This window comes from Heterocephalus glaber, unplaced genomic scaffold (assembly GCF_053883595.1).
Source record: "Heterocephalus glaber isolate CG9 unplaced genomic scaffold, H.glaber_assembly_v1.0 deba00001479, whole genome shotgun sequence".
NCBI classification, from domain to species: Eukaryota; Metazoa; Chordata; class Mammalia; order Rodentia; family Bathyergidae; genus Heterocephalus; species Heterocephalus glaber.
In genome coordinates, this window is record NW_028258316.1 from 10284665 (window position 1) to 10307150 (window position 22486).

The 22486-nt window shown below is 46.0% G+C and overlaps 2 protein-coding genes across 15 annotated transcripts in view; one reads left to right on the forward strand and one right to left on the reverse strand.

Annotated features, from left to right (window-relative positions):
* Nucleotides 1-4650, reverse strand: part of Olfml2a (olfactomedin like 2A) — a 29130-nt gene extending 24480 nt beyond the window's left edge. Inside the window, exon 1 of one of the 2 annotated variants that reach the window (XM_013073678.3) lies at nucleotides 4425-4650. In XM_013073678.3, coding sequence (XP_012929132.2) covers nucleotides 4425-4526 — 102 coding nt within the window. In that variant the 5' untranslated portion in view covers nucleotides 4527-4650. The remainder of the gene's footprint in view (nucleotides 1-4424) is intronic. The other variant, XM_087182758.1, reaches the window with a different exon arrangement.
* Nr6a1 (nuclear receptor subfamily 6 group A member 1) overlaps nucleotides 1-22486 on the forward strand; it is a 226261-nt gene that overhangs the window by 12750 nt on the left and 191025 nt on the right. Inside the window, exons 1-5 of one of the 13 annotated variants that reach the window (XM_087182765.1) lie at nucleotides 1687-3166; nucleotides 3901-4073; nucleotides 4938-9268; nucleotides 9622-9714; nucleotides 10136-10522. In XM_087182765.1, the coding sequence (XP_087038891.1) occupies nucleotides 10423-10522 (100 nt within the window). In that variant the 5' untranslated portion in view covers nucleotides 1687-3166; nucleotides 3901-4073; nucleotides 4938-9268; nucleotides 9622-9714; nucleotides 10136-10422. Of the gene's footprint in view, nucleotides 1-1678; nucleotides 3167-3900; nucleotides 4074-4937; nucleotides 10523-22486 lie in introns of those variants that run through there. The other 12 variants (XM_087182761.1, XM_087182762.1, XM_087182767.1 and 9 more) reach the window with 12 other exon arrangements.

A 22486-nucleotide genomic window follows, 5' to 3' on the forward strand; every position in this document is an offset into this window, starting at 1 on the left:
GTGCCCTGACCCTGCTTTCCCAAGGGAACCCCTGGCCACCCACACGCACTCCCCTGGTGGGGCTGGAGGCCCACAGGTAGATGTGGGTGTGGTTCCTGTGGGCTCCTCGGGCCCTGCACCCCTCCCTCCAGCAGCAGAATCCACATCAGGCTGCGACATTCCTTCCCTCCTCCGATGAGCTGCCACATCCTGCAGGGGCAGCCAAGGCCCTGACCTGGCCTGGATGTAGAGGGGTTCCCTGGTCCCAGCCCTGCTACCCAGAGCCCCCCCTGTGGGGCTGGACATGGGCAGCTTGACTGCTTGGAGCCTCAGCTCCCTCCTGGGCAAAGTGGAGAGGATGACAGTCCCTTCTTCACCTCCTTGTCTTGAGTCTGAAAAGAATCAATGCACACTGCAGGCCAGGCTGGGATCTGGCCCAGGGTAACTGCTGTCAGCTGTACCCGCTGTACGAATCGCTGCTGAAAACCCTGCCTCAGACTTACTCATTCTCTACCTCTCAACACAACTCTATCTGTTTTGTTTGGTTTTTTGAGATACAGTCTCACTATGTAGCCCAGGCTGGTCTCATGGTGAGCCTCCTGCCTCAGCCTCCCGAGTGCTATGGCGCATAACCCCCTTTTAGAAAGGATGAAGCTGAGGCTCAGAGAACACAAGGGGCTTGCCCAGGGCCACACAGTGCAGCCTGCTTCCAGAACTTGGTTGATATGTTGTTCCTCCCATGACTACCCACTCACTAGGCAAGGGCCTCTCCCTGTCACTGAGCTGGGACAGATGGGTCTGCAGAGCAGGTGGCTGGGGGCGGGGGAGGACCTGCCCTCCCTGCCCTGGCATGAGGGCTGGAGTTGCTGCCAGGCAGGAAAGTCCCTGCCTCGGGCCCCATCTCTCCCTGCAGCGTTGTTCAGCACGAGCTGCTGCCAAAGTGCGGAGAAGCCTCTGTGTGTGTGTGTGTGTGTGTGTGTGTGTGTGTGTGTGTGTGTGTCTGTGTGTGTGTGTGGTTTGTGTTTGAAAAGGTCCCTAGGTATTTTCAAGGAGATCTCATAATGTGATGGTGAGAGTGGACCTGGGATTGTCCTGAAGAGAGAAAAAGAAATCTGGCAGGATGGGGTGCAAGCTGGGCAACGGTCTAGCCATGGCGAAAGAGGCTCAAAGGGCATCATGCTGAGTGTGGGGCTGTTGTCTACTCTCAAGCAGCCCAGCCTCCCCTGGAGCCCAGCTTCTGCTGGACACCTGCCCCTGGACTGCAGGACTAAGATCTCTCCAACATCTTCCAAACCTGTGCCACCTACCCTCCCACCCAACCGGATCTGAGCCTTTTTTGTTTTTTTTTCTTTTTTGGTACTGGAGATTGAACTCGGGACCTTGGGCTTGTGAGGCAGGCGCCAGAACCATGGAGCTAAATCCCCAGCCCCTTCTCAGAGCCTTTTTCATACCCCAGACAACTCATCAGTCCCACATTCTTCTGAGTCTTTTTTTTTTTTTTGGTACCAGGGATCGAGCTCAGGACCTTGTGCTTTCGAGGCAGGTGGCAGCACCACTGAGCTAAATCCCCGGCCCATTTTTTGTTTGTTTTTGAGACAGCATCTCCCTAGGTAGTCCAGGTTGGCCTCAAACTTGCAGCAATCCTCCTGCCTCAGCCTCCCGAGTGCTGGGAATACAGGTGTGTGTCACCACACCCGGCTCAGACTGACTTTCTGGAGTGCTCAAGTCTGTTCCAGTAAAGCCTCGGGATGTTGGGAACGGGGTTGAGGAAGAGACAAAAGCTATGTGCTGGGCATGGGCTGTTTTCTGGTGTCACAGCCACACAGTGTTGGGACAGGACCTTCCTGGAGAGAGCAGGTGGGGCTTAGCCTCACACCACCCTCCCCACTCAGGAGCCTGCTTCCAATTACACCCACAGGCGGAAACTCTGGGAGCGGACACGAAGCAACACCTAAGCCCCCGGGACCTGCTTGCCTGGAACATCTGACCCACCCAGGACATCATAGCTTCCTGCCCCAGCCCCTCCTTGGGTCCCACAGGCCTTGGCCTTCTCTGTTGGTCTTCAGGCCTCTGATTGGAGGGCTGACCAAAGACCCTGCCCCTGGATGCAAGCAGCAAGTAAGGCGGAGAAACTGAGGTAGAGATGGGGAATTCTCAGCCACATTCCAGTAGTTCCTAGGGGTCTCTGAGTGTCATGTGGTTAGCTGTCTGTCCAACCAGCCTGGAAGCTGGGCAGCCTTTCAGGAACAGCCAGGAAGTCTGGGCATGGTGACGCACACCTGTGATCCCGGCACTCAGAAGACTGAGACAGGAGGATCACAGTGAGTGCAAGGCCAGCCTGGCCTACACGGTGAGTTCAAGGCCTGCCTAGAACTACATAGTGATGCTGGCTCAAAAATCATGAAAAAAAAAAGAAATGAAACACCAGCAAAGCTGTGAGCCTCCTTCCTACTCCCTGGTGGGACAAAGCACTTCCTTCAATGGGAACTTCAAATCCTGTTTAGGAGAGTGGTCGATCTAAACATGAAATTAAAACATGTTGAGCAAGGAGCTGGCAGAGGAGGCCAGCAAAGCTCTGGGTGAGTGGCCCCTGGACCCCGGGAGGGGACGCTGGGCCTCCCTAGAACAGGAAGCCTAGGAGGGGCCAACTTAACCCTGTAGGGCTCTGGATCCAGTTCAAACTGCAAGCTGGCCCTCCAAGGACCCCCACCTACCACCCCGGAAAGTAGGACCAGCTCAAGGAGAAAGGAGGGGTCCCTACAGGGGCGGGAGCAGGCCATCATGAAGACAGCTCTGGCAGAGCTAGCAGGAGTCTGGCTGGGCTAAGGAATGCAGAGTAAGTTCGCCCATCACTTGATTTTTATTTTTCCCAGCTGGCTGGAGTGGCCAGGGGCGGGAGGTGTCGGGAAGGGCTGCACCACACTGCTCTAGGATGAGACTCGGCTCCCCACCCCTGCCCCGCCAGCCCCAGCTTGCCCTGGGACAACTAAGTACACACACCCCCAACCCAGCAAGTGTTTGGCTGACTCACTACATAAACAGGGTTTTGGGTTTTCTTTGTCTTTGCTCTGTTTTGGATGGAAGCAAGCCCTCCCCCTCAACTCTGCAGCCTGTGTGCAGCTCTGAAGATGCCCCACCAGATGTCTCTCCTGGCCAGAGACGGAAGGCGAGAGGTGACAAAGTGCAGGTCAGGTTTGCTGCGGTTTTCCCTTCACTTGTTCTCCTACCTGAGCCAGCCCAAGGGGCCCTGAAGGCCGAGTATGGAGAGGGAACTGGGAGGACTTTGGGTTTTTTTGATGGGGGAACTGAAGCCTAGAATCAGTGATCTCACACAGCAAAAGAGCAGCTTTGGCCCTTTACCTGCCCGTAGGCAGGACAGACACACCTTCCACCAGGAAAAGGGCGGGAAAGATATCAAGAGAAGCCACTGTTGCCTCCATACCCTGCTCCTCATTCTCCTCCAGCCTCCCCCACCATTCTTTTTTGGTACTAGGGATCGATCCAAAGCCTTCACCCTGAGCTACATCCCCAGCCCTTTTAAAATTTATTTTGAGACAAAGTCTGGGTAAATCACTAAGTTGCCTGGGCTGAGCTCAAACTCGAAATCCTCCTGCCGCAGGCATCAGCATGCTGGAGTCAGGCATTCTCCACCATGCTGGCCCATGGTCATTAGGTCATTTCTAGAACACCTTTCAGGCACCCCTGGAATGATGGACCCTAACCACTTGCTCCCTTTACATTCTGGATCTCACACTCCTTTTCGGGGAATCCTTGGGATAAGATTCCATAATCACAGTTAACGTTTACTGGGGACCTGCTAGGGGCCAAGTATGGTGCTAAGAATTTTCCAGGCATCACCTGGCTAAACCTGCGGATCATCAGTTGCTGGAGGGGGGACGGACGGACTATTTTTCATTCCAGATTTACAGGTGAAGAAATAGAGGCTCAGAAAGGTAAAGGCACCAGCAGAGAGGTGGATATGGGATTTAAACTCGGGTCTGCTTGGCACCAGTGTGGATCCTCTTGGTCACAGCAAAGGACACTGGAGACACCGCCGCGTCCTGACTGATCCCTGGCAAGAGCATCGAGGCCAGGTGAGCAGTCAGCTCAGATGGGTGCTCTGGAGAGGGAGTCGCGTCCCCCAGCGTGGCCCAGGGCCTGTGCAAACCTGGAGCCCCCGGTCAGCCCCCCAAGGAAACTCCAAGCCGGTCCCGGGCTGTCCCTGCGCAGCGTTCTCGGGAATCCCCTCCTCAGTCCTGGGCTCAAGCCCCCAGCGCGGGAGCGCTCCGCCGCGCACACTCCCCCCCCCCCCCGCCCCGTCCCAGCCCCTGCGGCTCCGGGGCTCGGCGCCAGGTCGGACCTCTCCTCGCCCGGGGCCTCGGCTCCCCGCTCCCCCGCCACAGCGCCCCCTCGCGCCGGACCCCCCTCGCACCGAGCGCGCGTACCTCACTGTGGGCGCGCACCGGGTCGGCCCGTAGCAGCAGCAGCAGGAGCAGCGGCATTAGGAGCAGGGCCAGCCGCGAGGGCCGGGGCTGGAGCGTGGCCATGGTGCGGCGGGCACAGAGGGCAAAGCGGGCGCGGGGAAGCGCTGGCCGCACTGCGAGATCCCAGCGCAGCCGGCTCTGCCGCCCCACGCGCCCCCCGCCCGTCCGCCGAGGCGGAGCCAGGGCTGGGGCACCGGCCCCGCCCCCCCTCGCGCAGCCCCGCCGATCTGCCCCGGGCGCCCCGCCAGCGCCGCAGAGTCGGTCCTGCAAAGTTCCGGTCGGCAGGAGAGAAGCGGGCTCCCCGTGCATACCCAGGAGGGCCTGTGACAAGAGATAGGTGTTCTTGGGGGTGTCCCTTAGCCTCTTTGAGCCATAGTTTGCCCATCGAGAAAATAGTAACCTCCTAACCTCCTTTTTTTTTTTTTGAGACAGGACGTCTCTGTTTCTTTCTTTCTTTCTTTCTTTTGGTACCAGGGATCGAACTCCGAACCTTAAGCTTGCTAGACAGGTGGCGAAACCACTGAGCTAAATTCTCTACCCGGCCTAAGGAAGTCTCTAACATAGCTCAGGATGGCTTCGAATTCGCAGCGATCCTCCTGCCTCAGCCTCCCGAGTGCTGGGATTACCGGCGTGTTCACGTCTGGCTAAAAGTGGCCTTTCTGGAGTAGTTGTAAAGTTCAAATGAGTGAGGTTTTCAGCAGGTGAGCCATTCCTTCTTCCCCTGGGACCCTGCCCACACAGCCTTCTTAATGCTCAGCCCCCCAGCTGCCCCCAGTCTTCCATTGCTCTCTCCCTCCCTGACCCCTCCCAACCAAAACCCAGGACCCTCTCCTCCTGGTCTTTTGATTTCTCTGCTCCCTAGACTGCAACACATTCATTCCAAAGAGCTGCCCAGTGCCTCTGGATAGATCCTAGTTCATTCCTTTGCTCCAGGGGCCTTAGACCTCACTACCCCGGAAATCCTAGAAGGCACCTCTACAATTCCTAGGGCAAAGGCAGACTCAGGCCTTCTTGTATAACCATCTCTTCCCTTAAGGGTGGCTCAGAACTTTTTATATTTATTTTCGCAGTACTTGAGATTGAACCCAGGGCCTTCACACTTAGCTAGCTACATACCCAGTACTCCTTATTTTTATTTTATTTTTTTTTGGTGCCGGGGATCGAACCCCAGCCCTCCTTCTTTTGAGACAAGAGCTCATCAAGTTGCCCAGGGGAGGCTCCAACTTGGATCCCTCCTGCCTCAACCTCCCAGAGTGCTGGGATTACAGGAGTGAAACTCCATGCCTAGCTATCCGGTTTTTCCTCGAATTTCCTGGAGGTGGGGAAGAGGGGGCTTCTATCTCAGTCTCTCACTGGCCTTTCCTCCTCTGGGCAATCCTGGGTCCCCTTCCTTCTCCACATTGTCATTTAGGGGACCAAGACAGCTCCACTGGCATGTTTACCCAAACTTGTACACTGCGACTACACAGAAAGGAACATTTATCTGTGCCCTCAACGCTCCCACCCCCCTTACCTCTGTTCTCCAGCACCTTCCCCCCAAGAACTGTCCCTCTGAGTTGTTTTCTCTTTGAATCCGTCACCTCATGGCATGCGCCTGCCATTGTGGAGGGAAATGGGCCACCATGGGACACGCTTTGTCCTTCCCCACAAACAGCTGGCTCGGGGCTTCTCCAGGTGTGGACCCCTGGCCAGCGAGCCCCACAGTCCCGGAACTTGTTAGAAATGCAAATTGGCAGGCTCCACCCGAGGACCTACTGGATCTGCAAACCGCTGGGGGTGGGGCCCTGCAGCTGTTCACAAACCCTCTGGGACTCAGGGTTTGAGAAGCCCTGACCTGGCACAAGTTTGGTGATGGGTAACTTTCAGCTAACTTAGAAAGCAGAGGGGCTGGGGATTTAGCTCAGTGGTTTGGGCGCCTGCCTTGCAAGCGCAAGGTCCTGAGTTCGATCCCTGGTACCAAAAAAAAAAAAAAAAAGAAAGCAGAGTGGGTGCTCAGGACAAAGAAACTTCTTTCAAAACTAGAGATGGGGAGGCGCCCAGACCAGGCCCAGCGGGAGAAACAAACACTTTGTGTTATGCACTTAGATCAGCTCTGAAAGGGACTGGAGTAAGGAGAATTTTCACTGAGTGGATTTTTGCCTTCTGTGGATTTTGCAACTTGTGTCCTATTTGAAAAAGACAAAGCGTACTTATGGGACCGGGGGTTTAGCTCAGTGGTTCTGCCGCCTGCTGCGCACGTGCAAGGACCAGAGTTCGATCCCCGGTACCAAAAAAAAAAAAAAAAAAAAAAGACAAAGCATACTTAAATGCCCCAGACAGAGGTTCCAGCTGTCTAGGCAAGGCACGAAGAGCATTCCCCATGACTGCGGGTCTCCCCCTGTGCCCCTTCCCTCTCAGTGGACACCTGGTGAATTTTCCTAGTTGGTCAATGACTTGGCCTTGGGATCTTCACACACGTTGCACCTGAAACTCTCTACGTGGCCTGCCTCATTTCTACTTGTTCATCCCATCTTATTTTATTGCTCCTTTTCCAGGAAAGCCTCCCCTGATTAGCACCCCCAGCCACAGTGAAGTGTCTCTCCCAACAGAGCCAGGACTTCTGTCTAAGGGACTCTAAGTTGGATCACCTGGGTTTGTGGTCCACTGACTTGATTAGCATATGACTGCCTCTTCCATTGCCAAGGAAGGGCCCTGGATGAGGTCCATACCTGCCTAATCTTAGCTGTAGCCCTATCTGGTGTTTCTGCCTCTGACCTCCCAACCAGTCCCTCAAATCCATTCTTACCCTTAGATTCTTTCCTTTTCAGCTCTTCTGTCCTGAATCCTGTAAAGTGCTGGGAAAATCTTTTCCATCTGCTTTTGGGGGGAGGGGTGTTGAGATAGGGGTCTCCATATGTAGTACAGGCTGGACTTGAAGTCAGAACAATGCTCCTGCCTCAGCCTCTTGAGGGCTGGGATTACAGGCATATGGTGCTCCATGTGCTGCTTTTCTGTCTTATTTGTAAATGAGGGCTAAAGTACTGACTTCTCTGGATTTCAGGGAGAAATGAGGAGAAATCAGAGAAAAGGCCCCATAGGGAATCATAATCAGTGCTGTCTCATGGGCTCTACATGCTTAGAACAGTGGCTGGGTTCTCCTAGTTTTTTTTTCTTTTTTTGGTACCGGGGATTGAACTCAGATCCTAGCTTTTTTTTTTTTTTTTTTCTGGTACTGGGGATTGAACTCATGACCTTGCACTTACCAGGCAGCCGCCAGCACCACTGAGCACCACTGAGCTCTCCTTGCTTTTCTTAGAGCTGTGGTACCTGACTCTTCATAGAAGCAGCTTCAGAAGAGAGATATGTGGGACCTGGGACCACTGTCCATCCAAGTAATAGTAGCAACAGGTTCCATTTACTAAGCTGGACCTTATAGTAATTGCTTTGCATGCATCATGTCATTCATGACTTGTTCGGTGTTTGCAGTGCTGGCAGTCGAGCCTGGGGCCTCATGTATGCTAGGTAAGTGCTGTCACCAAGCTATACCCCTGCACCATCTCATTTAATTCTAATATTCCTGTGAAGTAGCAACTATTATTACTGCCACCTCCAGAAACCAGGACATTGAGGCTTAGCAGTAACACATCCAAGGCCACACAGTTACTAAGTAGAAGAGTCAGATCTGTTTTGATCCCTTCTTTCACTCAGTCAGGAGTGATTTGGTGAGTGTGCCTACTGTGAAATGGCCCTGTGGTCCACAGCTGGGGCTTGATGTGTGGGAGAATAAAGAGATCTGAGCAGTCAAGGATCTGGGAAGGCTATGGCAAGAGGAGACACACAGCTGGACCCTGAAGGATGAGGAATTGTTTCCAGAAGCTGAACATTTGGCTGGACTCGTCTGCCCATCTCTGGGCCAGCTTGCAATCCATTCATCACTCAAACACCAAGGCTGCAGGGCAGTCTGGCGTCAGGGAAAAGGACTGCTACTTCCAGGCCAGTGATAAGAAAGGAAAATTCTTGCCCTAAGAAGGCCACGTGGTCCTGACATGTTTCAGAACCCAGAGCCCAGGGAGTAGCCCAGAGGATTGTCCCCTTTGTCCCTCATTTTCCTCAGTGCAAAGGGCTCTCCTGTCCTCTTCCCAGGGGCCAGCTCCAGAGGCACTGCTCCCTGCCCTTGGGAGTGCTCAGAAAGGGCATCGAGGAGGCAGTCACTGAAAAATCCCGTCTTAGGGTCTGAAAGGCGCTCACAGAGCCACGTGGGAACTGAGGATACCCACTTGTCCCGTGGTGGGGGATATTAAGGAAGGTGCCCCTGAAGAAGTATTTGAATGGGATCGAGAAAGATGAGTAAGTTTGGGAGTGGGATAGGTGAAGTCAGCAGGATTCCAGCTGGATTCAACTGGAGTTGGGATCACCATCACTCCTGGGCGACTTCATCAGGGTATGTACTATGGGGTAATATCGGGGCTCCCTCAGTGAGTGAGTGTGAGGTTTAGACCACCCAGGTTCATGTTTAGTGGCTGGCAGATTAAGGATGAAAAACATAGGTTAACCAACGTTGGTAAAGAACAGCTACCCCGCAAGTGCAGTAAAGCACTGCAATCTTGTGCGTAGCAGGTGAGGAAGGGAGTGTGGTGAGAAATGCCAGGGGTGAGACGAGGTACGAATGCGAAAGCCAGGATAAAAACCTAACATTAAGGTATCACACAGAGGAACCAAAGTATCGGCGAGGCAGGAATAAGCGGCCAGCGGGAAAGTGGCGGCACAATCCAGAAGGGAGGCGGGCAAACACCACCGTTGTTGCCTTTTGTCTTCAAGCAGGCCAGGTAGGGCTTAGACCCTAAGCAGCAGCCACTGCTAGTCCTTCCCCAGGGGGTTAGCTCAATTTGGACGCCCCAGCAGGTCCGGAGGCCGGGGCCGCGCGCCACCTGCTGGCCGCGGGAGGTGGGCTCAGCTGGGAGCAGCGGGTAAAATACGGGATCCTGTTCCCTAAAATCTTCGAGAAAATGAGGCAGGGGTGAGGGGTTTGGGATCTTCCTGGGGGATTTCGTCCCTAATCCAAACCCGTATTACAGGTAGGGAAACTGAGCAGAAGGGAAAGAGACTAAGGCCGGGTAAGGGACGATTCTTAAAGGAGAATTTCAAGACTCTTGGAGTGACCAAGGTTTCTTTAACCAAGGACCTGGAGCTTGATTTGTCCATCTGTTCTACGGGCAGGGGGTGAAATGAAAGAGGAGGAAGAACAACTTTAGTCTTTCCCGCCCACTCGGAGGTAAAAGGCTTTAAACACTACCCCGGAAAGCAGAGTTGTATAGATCCATTTGCATACGAACGCAGTCACCTCTAAAACTCCGGTCCTTTAATCTCGGGTCCAATTTGTCCCGGGGCCGCAGAGGAAGGCCCTCGTGAATACCTCCAGGCCCCGCCCCTCTGGGCCCCGCCCACAGGGCTGGGCTTCGCTGCACGTGCTCACCGGGCTCCTTCTGGACCCACCTCTTTGGAAAGGCTTATTGTTGGGGCGGGGGGATAAGAACAGTCCTACGAAGTTTGGGGCACGGAATAGCCAAAATAAAGTGAAGTACCTGAAGTATTCTTTTATTCAGTATTTGTCGGAGGTGTTTTCAGGGTCGTATTAGCTAAAGAACTTGGCTTTCCTTTCTAAGGATTACTTATCCTTTCTCGCACACCTTCAGTTGGTAGGGTCCAGCGTGACCGGCCTCGCCTGGTGGACTCCACTTCCCAGTATGCATCACGGATCGGTGCGTAGCAGCGGCGCCTGACGTCAGGGGAGGGAGCTGGCCAGTGCTGAGGGGGCGCGCCGCGCAGGGGCGCGGAGCCGGGCGGCTCGGGGCCCAGAGAGCGCCGCGGCCGGGAGCCCGCCGGCCCCTGACAGCCCCCTCCCCCCGGCCGACGACGACGACGACGAGGGCGCGGGTCATGGCGGAGCAGCGAACCCGGCACAAGCCCTGAGCACCGCGGCATGGAGCGGGACGAAAGGCCGCCTAGCGGAGGGGGAGGCGGCGGAGGCTCGGCGGGGTTCCTGGAGCCGCCTGCCACGCTCCCTCCGCCGCCGCGCAACGGTGGGTGAGGGGCCTGCACAGCGCAGGCTGAGGGAGAACCGGCCTCTTGTCCCTCTACCGGGAAGCCCCCTCCCCTCCGCCGACTCTCGCTCTGGGCAGCCCCTGAGCATGGACCTTCACCCCGGTGTCCCTCAGCGCGGAACCTTGGTGTACTCCTCTATCTCAGTCGTGGGGGCCGGCCCCCGCCCTCTCTGTCCCCCTCCGCGCGGACCCTCCCCCTGCCTTGTTCCCTTGGCCCGGAGCTTCACTTCCCCCTCCCCCCGTCCCCTAGGAACAGGCTTCCCCTCCCCCCCACCCCCGTCCCCTTGCGCCAATTCCGCGCCACCCCCCCCCCCGTACCCTCGGGCGGATCTCGCTCCCCTCCGTCCCAGTTGCGACCCGTCAGCGGGGGCTTTTACCTTTCTCTGGGGTCCCCACCACTCCCGGGGGTCCCCACGCGGGTCTTTCCTGGCTCTGCCGACCTGACGCCACACCCTGGGACCCCTTACCTATCTGGAGCGTTTTTCTTTTCCGCAGCCCTGCCCTTGCCCCCGGTCACTACCTAGTTCTTTCGCGCGGACCCCTGGTTCATTGGTATCCTCGGCTGTTTTCTCTTTCGGACCTCTTGGTGCCGGCTCCCGCCCGGGCCTCAGCTTCCTAGCTGTCCCGCACGCTCTTGCCTGCCACTGCCCCAGCTTGGGTGCGCTCTGCTAGGCGGCGACTTTTTGCTAGCTCAGATCTGCCGGAGTCGGGCTCGGGACACCTGCCTCTTCTCCGGCGCCTGCTGGCAAGCCCCGGTCCGCACTTGCCCAGCTTCGTTCTCCTCTTCTCTTTCCCGATCCGAGACTCCTGGTGCTCGGAATTCCTCATCTGGCCAGACCCTTCTTGTGCCCCCCACCCCATCCTGGCCAAGTCCTCAGGTTCCTTGCGGCTTGCTGCCCCCCTTTCCTCCCCCTGCCGGGTGTTTTATTTGTATCTGTTTGATATTTTCCCCCTCGTTGTTTGCCGCGGAATGTTTTTATTGGTAACGTGTAAGGAGCTTTTGTGAGGTCGTAAAAGGTGAACTTTTGAACTTGGAAAGCGCCCTGGAGCAATTAGTGCAGGCGATAGCCCCAGGAGGCCTGCATTACAAAGGGTGCTCGAACCCGCCGGCAAACGCTCCGGAGGCAAACCCGATTTATTTATTTATTTGCCCTGCCTTCCACCTTTCACATCTCCTCATTTCCGAATAAAGGGGAGGCTCTGTGCCTCCTCCCCTCTCTGCGCCATAAACTCGCAATTCTCTGAAAGATCTAGAACCGAACAGTATCTAACAAGTAACAGATTTCAAATTGAATGCAAATAACCGGCACAGTTAGGATGCACTAAAAATTAATTGCTTCAACGAGAAGTTTCTCAATCAGGGCAGTGACCTGGCAGGTGTGCAGAAAGTAACATGAAAATCGGTCATTTAGGTGCTCAATTACTGAATGAAGAGCTACAGAGGAGAGAAGTCTTGGGTTAGATCTGCACTTTCATAGGTTTATGAATTTACCAAACATTATTAATAGATCAGGTATTTTTTTTTAACCAGTTAAGGGGAAAATCTGTCTAGAAGAGAGCCTGGTCAAATAATGATATGCTTTCACAGCTCTTGTTCTTTTTAAAGATGTATATGATGTGTGGCTGGCCATCCGGGGAGGTATCTTTGGAGACTAATTTCTGGGTGTGAACGTATTTGAGATCAATAAAATCCCATGTACAAAAGAGAAGGCTGGAATCCAGTTAAGTTAGAAGATAGTATCAAAGGAACAAAGACTTTCTTTAATGCTTTTGACTTTTTAAGCTAGTTGTGTGGAGATTTGGTTTGGTATTAATTTGTGAATGTTGTAAATCCTAATCTAAAGTTTGCCATGCTGGTTTTTTAAAAGCCCATACTTCAGATCTATCTTATGCCCCATATACTAGACTGTGTATTTCCATAATGCGTTCCCATGAGTGACTACTTCCTTTACCCACCTGTGCATATGAAGTAGATGACAGAATTTACTGCAGACATTGCTTTCAGTTCTACTTAAGAATATTGTTGTAAAGGAAGCCTAAGAACTGCATTTGTTATTAATTATTCATTAGTACATTTTAGAAAAGAAATGGTAATTTCAACTCAAATCATATTTCTCATTTATAGTCTCATTTCCTTAATTGGTCAGAAACATTTAAAAGAATGTTACCAAGTAATCCATTTAGGCTAAGATGAATTTAATATTTTATATCAGCCCAAATTAGTGGTATAAATACCTTTTTTTAATTGAAAACACAGAAGGAACTTTTGCTACCTTGATGGGTTTAAAAGAAAATACTTGAAACTATTGTGGGATATTTTGTTTTTCAGTGTAAAAACTAGCACTATGTACTGTTTCACAATTTATATGTATTAGTGCTTTGAAATTTAGCATTTTCACAAAAATGACCCTCCCCCCAAAAAAGTTTGCCTTTGAAATAGTGGACAAGTTTTTGTTTTTGCTTCCTAATCAATATTTTTCTCCAAAAATAAATGAAACTTTAATCTCTTAAGTAGAACAAAGTGAATAATCCTTACTTTTTATTCTTGTGATGGATTTCCAATTTTATGAAATATTTGCAAGTGATAGCTATGTAGACAGGAGATTTTTGTTCTGTGTCATGATGAAATAAACTGGATGTGGAATTTTAGAAATGTCTTCCTGCCGGAAAAGCCATTGATGGTGAATTTACAGTCCTTTAAATGTGTTTTATTCCATCAGAACAGTAGCTAGCTTTTTGATCACACTGTTCCATTCCCCGGTGCTGACTCTGTTATTTCCAGTTGTCGCTTGTAGGTTTTCCTAACAAACCCGAACCCATTAAGATGTAATAGAGGATTGCTCCTTTTTGAAATTTCAGAGGAAGATGAATGACTCAAGAAAGCATATGTTGACTATTGCATTTGTTAATTTTAAGAGAGACAACTTTTAAATATTTAAGGCAAAATAAGGTTGTAAGTCATCATAAGTAATTAAAAACACATTTTATATAATTACACTTCAGAGGAAATGGGGAGTTCACTAAATATGAACTGCTGTTCCTCTGCTGTTACCATGCCTTCTAAATGTTTATTCCAGAAAATAAATTAGCAAATATTTACCACGACAATTTAACTTTTCAGTTTTGTAACTTTAAAAATGTTAATTTGGAGTTGACTCAATTTTCTGCTTTTGTTAGAAAGTGCATACTGTAGTACTGCTGTTCCCTATACATTCGGCACAGGTTCTCTTTCTTGCCTTTTCTTTCCAGGGTCTGTGACCTCCGAAGAGCACTAAAAGGCAATAGTGAATAGATCTGGTAACTCCAGGCAGTTAAGGTGGGAGATGGCCACATTTCCAGCCTCTAATTTACAGTCCACTGAAATTTTTTCAGAGCATTTCTGACTCCTACCATTAGAATATGATCATGACAGGATTCCTAATCTTAGTTAATTTTGAATTATTAACAAAAAGTATAGGTGTGGGCCTTTATTATCATGTCAAAAGGAGTTAGATGAGGAGATATTGAAAAAAAAACCCCAATAAATTCCCTTAAATATGCCCAAATAATGCATTTTTAAATTTTACTTGTAATTTCTTGGTTTCTACCTTGTCTCTAAGGTTGTGGGGCAAAGGTAGAAAGTAGATTTAAATGCTTGATTTTAGGATAGCAGAGGCTGCTGGGTCAGCTGCTACTATGATTATTTTACAGGAATTTCTTACATCACTTCTAGTGCTTGTGCAAGTTAGTTTTAAATTGGTAACGGTGCTTCCTTGTTCCCTGCTTGGAGCTCTGTTAGTTTGACCCTGTGGTAAAACACCTTCGCTTCATTTTGTGGCTGTGTGTTGGTTTATGTTGAAAAAAATTGGCTGGTTAGTGAATTAGGTTCAGATGGAAACTTCTGGCTTCACGATTTCAAAAAGCCAGGATAGGTCGAAATGAAGAGAGATTTCGTTGTTAGTGAGTTCATCTAGGTCTCAGGGGCCTTGGCATAATTTTGTTCTCATTTATTTTTGTTTTAGCTAAGTTAAATGTCATTTCTCTGTTCAGTAGTTTTTCAGTGCATATAGTATTAAGTAGAAAGTTAAATTTGGTAAAATGCATTTTAAGGTAAATTTTATATTGTTGGTAACATCTGTTTTTTTGTTTTTTGTTTTTTTGTTTTTTTGTTTTTTTTGGTACCAGGGATCGAACTCGGTAACATCTGTTTTTAAAAACTGGACAATAAAAATGCCTTATTTTGTGCGTAATATTTTGAAAGTATTTCCAAAACCAACTTGTGAAGGAAAATATTTTCTTTTGAACTCTTATATTCTTAAGGTCATCTTTTTAAAAAATTTAAAGTTTTTATTGTGTTGGGTAATTTAAGTATTTATGGATGCTTTTGATTGATAACTAAGGTTCAAGAAATACTAGTGTTGTTGAAAGTTGGCAAGAAGGGAGTTTGATACTGAGCAGGTACAGTAATTCTTTTTTTGGGTCTTGAGCTTTTTAGAACTGATGTTTCACATTCATCTGAGCTTGATCTTAAATTTAAAAAACAGGGCCAGGATTTAGCTCAGTGGCACCGTGTCTGCTTCACAAGCGCAAGGTCCTGAGTTCAATCCCCAATACCAAAAAAAAAAAAATTAAGAAACATTTCTAGATATAATGCTGATATACATACAGTGTTCCTAGAATCAAGTACAGTCTTTTGTTTTTTGGTGTTTTCCAACATAGCTTGTCTTTATGAAAAAAGTGAAGGTATTAGACTACAGGTAACGGGAAATTAGATACAAAACTATTGAGAATTGTCTAGCTTACTTTTTCTTTCTCATTGTGGTTTAGAAATATAGAATAGAGGGCCGGGGATTTAGCTCCATGGTTTCGCCGCCTGCTGCGCAAGCACAAGGACCTGAGTTCGATCCCCGGTACCAAAAAAAAAAAAAGAAATATAGACTAGAGAATGTTATTTTAAGTATAAAACATTTTCTTATGTTATTTTGTTCTTCGTTTCTTATGATCTACTAGTAAAAAGCAGCCTTACTGGAACAGTTTCTCAAGAAAATAGCTCCCCCTATTACATTTATTTAAATTAAGACTTTACTAGTGTACCCATAATTTTAACCCTAACCCTAACCTGCTTAGTTTGGGAGTGGACAAGGATTTCCTCAGATGGCTGCTGGGGAGCTGAATTGCTTTTTCCCCCACCCCCAGCTACATCAAATCTTTTGATCCCTAACTACAGTGGTTGTCATTTGAGAAAGCAAACAAAATAAGTTGTGAAATAGCCTACTTTGAAGCTTCATTTGGATTTCTGGATTTTTTTTCTTTAAAAATTATAGGAATAATTAAATCCTCAAATTTTTATCTTGATGGAAGCAAGCTGGTCAAACCACTGTGTCTAACAGGAAAACTGGGTTTCCTTAAATTTTGGGGGCTTTTTAAATATTGACATTCACCATTTCTAAAGCGAAACTGTCCTCATTTTAAATTCACAGGAGACATTCAGATGTTTTGCATTTCTTTAGGAATGTATGTTTGAGGGAAAACAAAAGTTAGCCTTTTCACTGTGGAGGCATTTTCATTCAAGGTTGTGATCTTTTCTTCAGCTTTATATAGTAAACTCAAATTGAGAACCTCAAATTCTTAGGTTCTTAATAATATGATGCTATAAATTTGTCATTAAGAATTAACTTTTAAAAATATCTTCAAACGATGAGGTGGTTTTGTTACAGTAAGAATTTTAAAAAGTATCTTCAACTGATCAAGTCTTTGGATCCTAACTGCAAACTCTACACCCTTCAGTTTGTTTACATCAGACAAAGCTATTCAAGCATAAACCACAGATGGCAGTAGTGGTATATTTTTCTATTTTTTGAACTGATTCTTGCTATTAAGTTGGTGTCAATTCTTTTGTGATTGTTGATAAGTCAGCTGGCAGGTGTAGTATTTCCAAAACCATTTTCCTGGGCAGCAATATGTAATGTATTAGGGGAAACAAATCCGAGCATTTGATTTGAAGATACATTCCGTGGGTGGTTTGAACCACAATAGTGATTTTGCTCTCCTTGCCAAAGTGGGATATTATAAAAAGAAAAAAAACTGGTAGTGCTGTTATTACCAAACTGTGTTTAACAGGTGTATGCTTGAATAATATTTGCATTGGAAACAACTTATAATTGATCAAATGTATATCAAGGCTAATTTTTTTTTTTTTTTTTGTACCAGGGATCGAACTCCGGTCCTTGTGCTTGCGCAGCAGGCAGCGAAACCAATGAGCTAAATCCCCGGCAAAGAATAAGAACTTTTTTTGTTTTTTTGGTACCGGGGACAGTGGAACCACTGAGCTAAATCCCCGGCCCTTCAAGGCTAACTTTGAAAGACAAAAGCACAACTAAATTCCACATGTGGAAAAGGTAGATAGCTTTCCTAGTTTTTTATTTACAACTCTTGGATAGAATCATGCGATTTATTTATTTATTTTTTTGGTACCGGGAATTGAACTCGGAACCTTGCGCTTGCGACGCAGGCGCCGGAACCACTGAGCTAAAATCTCCAGCCCGAATCATGCAATTTTTAGGTCTATCTATAAAGGGATTTTGGAGGTCTTGTAAGTGGGTTCTGCCTTTATTTTATTCCGGTGTTATAGTGCCAAATTTTTTGTGTTCTTTTTTTTTTCTTCTAAAACATTAATTGAATATGATGATTAATTAATTCAACTTCCTGTAATTGTTTTACCTATGACATTTCCCTGAAATAATTCCACGGTTTGGAATTTAGGAAACATACCTGTAACAGATCTATGTGAAAATGAAGGATAGACTGATATAGTGGTGGGAGCTAGCTTAATTACATCTAGTTTTTTTGTGTGTGTGTACTGGGGTTCAAACTCAGGATCTTGTGCTTGGAAGGCGGGCACGGTGCCACGGAGCTGGCCCTACATCTAGTTTTTATTTTAAAAATTAGATCTCTTTATTTCTGGTGTTCATTTTAATCCTGAAGGTTTATGACTTTGGAAGAATTAAAAATCAGTCTTGACTATTTTTATTAGGTCCTAATGTTCTACTGGATCAGATGCAGTGTTCTTTTTATTACTGTTTACTTCAATTTATGTAATTTGTAATTTAGTCTTTCTGTTGCAGAAGGAAAAGAGGACAGAACACTGTTGAATAGCCATATAAATACTTTTTTTTTGGTACCGGGCATCGAACTCCGGTCATTGGGCTTGCGAAACAGGAGCATAACCACTGAGCTAAATCCCTGGGCCCCATATAAATACTTTTTATCTTGCTTCTTTATCTCTTGCCTTTTAAAACTTACAAGCAAATAATAAAGTACTTAAAAATAATGAAGTAGTAGTCAATTGGATTGTATTATTTTCTCTCATTAATCATTTGCAGATCACTCATTACTAAAGTGTTTCAGACTCTTCCCACTTATTGAGTCCTTGAGTTTATTTAGTGTTGCATCTAAATCAGAGGTTTTCAAAATGTGTTCTGTGAACCTCTGGGGATCCCTAAGACCCCTTTCAAGATGTTCTCTGGGTTGGAACTTTTCACTATTTGCCTTTTTCATTTTGTTAACATTTGCAATAGTTTTGCTAAAACAATAGTGTGTAAAAATTGCTTAGTCTTAGTAGGAATCAAGGTACCAAACTCTATTAGTAGTGATTGTATTCTTCACTTCTACATACAGTATTTTTATTTTTTATAAAAGGCCATTTTCACTTAATGTCCTTGAAGAAGCAGTAATTGTTTTGTTGTTGCTTTTTCTTTTTTTAAAATAAATTTTATTTTATCCCATTCGCCCCCCTCAAGCCTCTCCCCTCCCTATGTTTCATTTTTTCCTTCTATTTTCATTTTTTTTCTTGTCCCTTCCTTCCTTCCTCCCTCCCTCCTCCTTTGTTCCCCTTCACATTTGAACCCTTCCCATTTCCCAACATCCATTATACATTTCAGTCCTTATTTCCGCTTTGAGTTTCTCCCACCAGAGAAACAATGTGGTATTAAACATGTGTGTCCAGGGCCGGGGATTTAGCTCTGTGGGTCTCCTGCCTGCTGCGAAAGTGCAAGGACCCAAGTTTGATCCCCGGTACCAAAACAAAACAAAACAAAACGTGTGTCCGATTTATTTCACTTAATAGTATGGTCTCAAGGTCCATCCATTTAGCTATAAATGTCTGAAGCTCATCCTTATGGCAGAGTAGCAGTCCATTATATAAAAAAAATCACATCTGCTTTATCTAATCATCAGTTGGTGGGCATTTGGGCTGTTTCCAAGGTTTACCTATTACAAACTGTGTTGCTGTAAACATGAGTGTGCATATATTTCTGTGTTATGATGCTTTTAATTCTTTCGGGAAGATACCAAGAAGAGGTATAGTATAGCTGGGTCAAATGGAACCTCTAGTTTTAGTTCTTTGAGAAATCTCCACACTGATTTCCACAGTGGTACACCAGTCTACACTCCCAGCAACAGTGGAGAAGGGTTCCTTTTTCCCCACAGCCCCTCCAGCATTTCTTATTGGTTGATTCTTTGATAGCAGCCATTCTTTCTGAAGTGAGATAGAATCTGAGTGTTGTTTTAATTTGGATTTCACAAATGACCCATGATGTTGAACATTTGTTCATATATTTATTTGTCGTTTCTAATTCATTTGAGAAGTGTCTTTTCATTTCAGATGCCCATTTTTGCATTGAGTCTTTAAATTTGGGGGGTCTGGTTTTTTAGAGTTCTTTATATATTCTAGATAATAGTCCTTTATCTGAGTAGCTGGTAAAAATTTTTTCCCACTTGGTGGGTTGTCTCCTTAGGACTCTGTTGGCAGTTTCTCTTGCTGGGCAAAAGCTTTTTAATAAAATGAGGTAAAAAAAAAAAGAAAAAGATGAGGTCCCTGTTGTTGATTCTTTGTAGTATTTCCCGGGTGGTCTGGGGTTTTGTTCATTAAGTCTTTGGCTACTCCTATGTCCTCAAGTGTTCTACCTATTTTCTCTTCCAGCAGATTTAGTGTTTCTGTTTTAATATTTAGATCTTTGATCCATTTCGATTTTAGGTTAGGGCCTGGTGAAAGATATGGGTCTAGTTTCAATCTTTGGCATGTGGAAAGCCGGATTTTCTAGCACCATTTATTAAAAAGGCTTTCTTCCAGTGAAGGTGTTTGGGTACTTTGTCAAAGATAAGGGTGGCTGAGTATGTCTAGAGTTGTTCTGCGTCCTTTAGTCAGTTCCAGACTGCACTGTTCTAGTCTGTTGTAGTTCTTTTGCCAGTATCATGCTTTTTGTTTTTTGTTTTTTGGTATTTTTTGTTTTTGCAGTACGGGGGATCGAACTCAGGACCATGTGCTTGGAAGACAGGCCCAGTGCCACTGAGCTAAATCCCAGGCCCTACCATGCTGTTTTTATCACTGTAGCTTTGTAATGTAATTTAAAGTCAGCAATTGTGATAATCCCTGCTTTGCCTTTGTTGCCCAGAATTGCCTTTGCTATTCTAGGTCTCAAGAAGCAGTAATTTTACTAAATCTTGACCCTTGAGTACATGTGTTTAATATTCTTTGTGATGAAGTAGCAAGTACACACAAAGCATTTCTGATGCATACTAAAAGAGAATGATTATTTTAATGAAAAGTACTTGTTGTGAGTATGTTGTTAGTTGAATTAGGCCCTCTTTTTCATTTGACACCATTTTTCCTTGAAAGAACAATTGACATAACATGGTTTGTTCAACCTTGAGTTTTTGACAGATCATTTTTTTCCAAAACGAACAGTTAAGCTGTCATAGGGAAAACTAAAAATATTAGTTGCCAATGAATAAAATTTGGGTTTTCAGGGCCTTTTCAGCTCAGTGGCGCCATTCCTGCCTTGCAATCACAAGGTCCTGAGTTCCATCCCGGGTAGCCCCCCCCCCCCCAAATTGGGTTTTCAGGCAGCAGTTAAAATGTTGGAAAACTTGTACCTATCCCCATAAGCTTTACAGCTTCCCAATACTTAAAACCTCTTATTGATGAGATAGACAGTCATATTAACAGATGTGATTTTTTTATAATGTGTAATGAAATATGAAATGTGAGGATCTGATTATCTTATTTACAAAGTCCCGCATAGGCAAAAGATCAGTTCAAAATGCCATATTGACTGGAGGTATTTAATGTAACAATGCACATATGTAGTTCACTGATAGGATTTTAGACTTCACATTGAATTAACCTTTTAAGAAATTACTGACTGAATTTTGATATAATATCAAAGAAAAACTTGTCTTTGTATGCGTGCGTGTGTGTGTGTCGTGGGGTACTGAAGATTGAACTCTTCACACTGAACTACAGCTCCAGACTGTCTTAATTTTTTTTTTCTTTTTTTTTTTTAGTACTGGAGATTTTTTTTGGAGACACGGTCTCACTAAATTGCCCAGGCTGGGCTCAGACTTGTGATCCTCTTGTCTTAGACTTCTAGAATGCCTGTATTATAGGCTTGTACTACACATGCCAGTTTGCACAGCTATTTAAAACGAATACTTCGTTTTTCAATTATAAATCTGAGGGCTGGGGATTTAGCTCAGTGGTTCCACTGCCTGCCTTTCAAGCGCAAGGACCTGAGTTTGATCCCCAGTACCAAAAAAAACAAAAACAAGCAAACAAAAACAATTATAAAAATGAAAGGCCAGATTTTTTCCATTCTTTAACCAAAAACCAAAGTCAAACAATATACATCATACTGAATGGAGAAACAGAAACTAACTGCTACAATTAAACTAGATACTGATGAGATTAACTAAAATGTAAAATAGTGCCACTCTTCTGACAAATTTTTCTGTTTTACTGGAAAATCAGCTATTTTTCTTCAAGTATTTAACATGTAATAAGCTATTACTACTTTAAAATGGATATTAAATATTTTATAAACTTATTTTCCAAAATAGTGAATATCCATAGATAAGCCAACATAAACGCCAGCTTTTTGGCATCTTCAGTAATTTTTAAGAATATAAAAGGGAGTTGAGAGTACTCAAACCAAAATATGTGAGACCCCTAAATGAACCAATAATGTCTAAAAAAAAAAAAAGGGTGACTTCACCAGATGCTGTAATTAATACTTTGTTACTTTGGGTTTTTCTTTTCTTTTCCCCTTGAAATGGAGCTACCTTTTGTTGGAAAGGAGTGCATATCATTTTAAGTTTTTTGCTTGAGACTAAATGAAATGTGTCATAGTTCACCTTAACTGGGTTCTCTGATAAGCCTTTTGTTACCTGCTACATGAAACCTGGTGCTCAACTGTTAATAACTTTGTGGTAGCAGTTTTCCAGTAGAACTATTGTCCTCACTAAGGACAGACTTATATCTGAAAATAAATGTGACAGCACAAAAAATATTCTTAGTAAGATTTATTGCTAGAGAAATAATGAAAAATTTTTTTCTTTTTAAAACTTTCATTATGAATAGATGCTTGTTAGCTTTCCTTAGACATATTTGGCTTTCACTAATTCTTTTTAAAGTTGTGATTTTAACAGTGTCATTTTGTAGATTGGTGTGCTTTCAACCTGGTTTTCACTGAGGTGGTAAAGTGTAGGAGAAGCATCTCCTCTACTGGTCTAAGATTACCCTTTCTTCATGTGAGTAATATTTTAGTGTAAGTCAATTACTGTGTTGTTAAAGAGTTAGGGATTTACTCCTTAGGGTAGTTGCTCGGTAGAACTCATTCTGTAGTGGCTTGTGGGCAAAGAAATGTCACATAATAATGTGAATAACAATAAGGAGGTACCGCATTAGAGTTTAGGGTGAAGATTGGGTGGGTGCTGAAAGATCAGTGAGATATTTGGGCTTCCTTCCTCATAAAACCTCTGATTATGTTGATGTTCTTGGAGTTTCATGTAATGTACCTTTTAAAGTGTTATGAGATGATATAAGCCTATTTATATATTTATTTAGCTGTACAGGGGATTGAACTCAGGACCTTGAGCTTGCCAGGCAGGTGTGGTGCTACTGAGCTA